The sequence below is a fragment of the Cetorhinus maximus genome, chromosome 27, assembly GCF_964194155.1.
Source record: "Cetorhinus maximus chromosome 27, sCetMax3.hap1.1, whole genome shotgun sequence".
Classification (NCBI taxonomy): domain Eukaryota; kingdom Metazoa; phylum Chordata; class Chondrichthyes; order Lamniformes; family Cetorhinidae; genus Cetorhinus; species Cetorhinus maximus.
The window spans coordinates 26971955-26973835 of NC_135905.1; the positions used below are offsets into that span (position 1 = coordinate 26971955).

General features: G+C 56.9%; 1 protein-coding gene across 1 annotated transcript in view; it reads left to right on the forward strand.

Moving 5' to 3' along the window:
• Positions 1 to 446: 446 nt before the first annotated feature.
• Positions 447 to 1881, forward strand: part of unc5b (unc-5 netrin receptor B) — a 230595-nt gene continuing 229160 nt past the window's right edge. Inside the window, exon 1 of the mRNA XM_078530937.1 lies at positions 447 to 1127. Coding sequence (XP_078387063.1) covers positions 1040 to 1127 — 88 coding nt within the window. The 5' untranslated portion in view covers positions 447 to 1039. The remainder of the gene's footprint in view (positions 1128 to 1881) is intronic.

The window sequence follows — 1881 nt, forward strand, 5'->3', positions numbered from 1 at the left end:
TCTGGCGGTCTGGAGCTAACTTTAAATTAATTGTTGCGAAAGCCGAGGTCAGGTTCCTGGTGTTTATTAATAATAAAGAGTTTACAATCTATTTTTGATCAGTCTACCTGATTCCTCATCAATCAGGATAAGGAGGGTGTGTGCAGACTGGAGGCTGTGACTGGGGGAGAGGGGCAGTGTGGATGGGAAGCTGCTCTCTGGTCAGACACGGCGCCGTGCGGTTGCAGTGGGATTTATATTTATTTTTTTGGGGGAGGGGGGTGGGAGGATGGATTATTGAGAGTTTGCTGTGGGAGGGACCGCGAGGGCTGGGAGCTGCTGCCGGGTTTTGCGAATGTGCCGAGGGCTGGCGGATGTGCAGACGGATCTCTCTCTATTGGCGGAGCTGAAGGCGGGCAGTGCCCCTTCATCTCCTGTTTACACCTTAGCATTTGAGGGCGAGTTGCATGTTGTGTGTGTGGCGCTGGGCTGCGAGTACTCTCTCTCTCACACACACACACAGAGAGAGGGAGACAGAGAGAGAGAGACAGACACACACAGAGAGACACACAGAGAGAGACAGACACACACAGAGAGAGACAGAGAGAGAGACACAGAGAGAGAGACAGAAACACAGAGAGAGAGACAGACACACACACACTGACTGACTGAATGGAGAATTCCTACTCGGCTTCGGAGAATGGATGAGAAAACTTGGGATTTCAAAGTGACTGGGAGAAATTTGAAAGCCTCTAATGACTTCTAACCGCTGGTATCAATTTCCTCGCCTGTTTCGTTCTTGGAAGGAATTCAAGGGATCATCATCTTTCTCTTGCAAACATTTTTAATTTCAGTTTTTCTGTTATCTACAAAAAAAACCAAGCTGGAGTGAGGCACTGGAGAGGGAGCTGGGTGCTTTTTATTTCCCCTTCACCACCCCTCTCCCTGTTTGTTCTTCGTCCTCCACTTCTAAATCGTTTTGGCCTTTTTAAGAGAGAGGGAGCGAGAGAGAGAGAGAGAAAGGAGGGGGGACATCAGTCTCCTGCAGCCCGGATCCAACATGCACTCACCCCGGCCACACGGATCGCTCGCTCTCGGTGTGCACATCATCTCGGTGGCTGTCTGGGCTGCCAGCCTCTGCCAAGCAGGTAGGAATCTTCAGTCCTTTGGGGAGAGATGGGGGGAGAGGGGAGGAGAGAGGGAGGGAGAGAGGGAGAGAGAGGGAGAGAGGGGGGAGAGGGAGGGAGAGGGGGAGGAGGGAGAGAGGGGGGAGAGGGAGAGGGAGAGGGGGGGAGAGGGAGGGGGAGGGAGAGGGAAAGGGGGAGGGAGAGGGAGAGAGGGGGAGAGAGAGGGAGAGGGAGAGGGAGAGGGAAAGGGGAGGGAGAGGGAAAGGGGGAGAGAGGGGGAGAGGAGAGAGAGGGAGAGGGAGAGAGAGGGAGAGGGGAGAGAGAGGAGAGGGAGAGTGGGGGGAGAGGGAGAGGGAGAGGGGGGAGAGGAGGGGGAGGGAGAGGGAAAGGGAGGGAGGAGAGAGGGAGAGAGGGGGAGAGAGAGAGGGGGAGAGGGAAAGGGGGAGGGAGAGGGGGGAGGGAGAGAGGGAGAGAGAGGGAGAGGGAGAGGGGGAGAGAGAGAGGGAGAGGGAGAGTGGGAGAGAGAGAGGGAGAGGGAGAGGGAGAGAGGGAGAGGGAGAGGGAGAGAGGGAGAGAGGGGAGAGGGAGAGAGAGGGAGAGGGAGAGAGGGAGAGGGAGAGGGGAGAGGGGAGAGGAGAGAGAGGGAGAGGGGAGAGAGAGGGAGAGGGAGAGTGGGGGAGAGGGAGAGGGAGAGGGGGGGGAGAGGGAGGGGGAGGGAGAGGGAAAGGGGAGGGAGAGGGAGAGAGGGGGAGAGAGAGGGAGAGGGAGAGGGAGA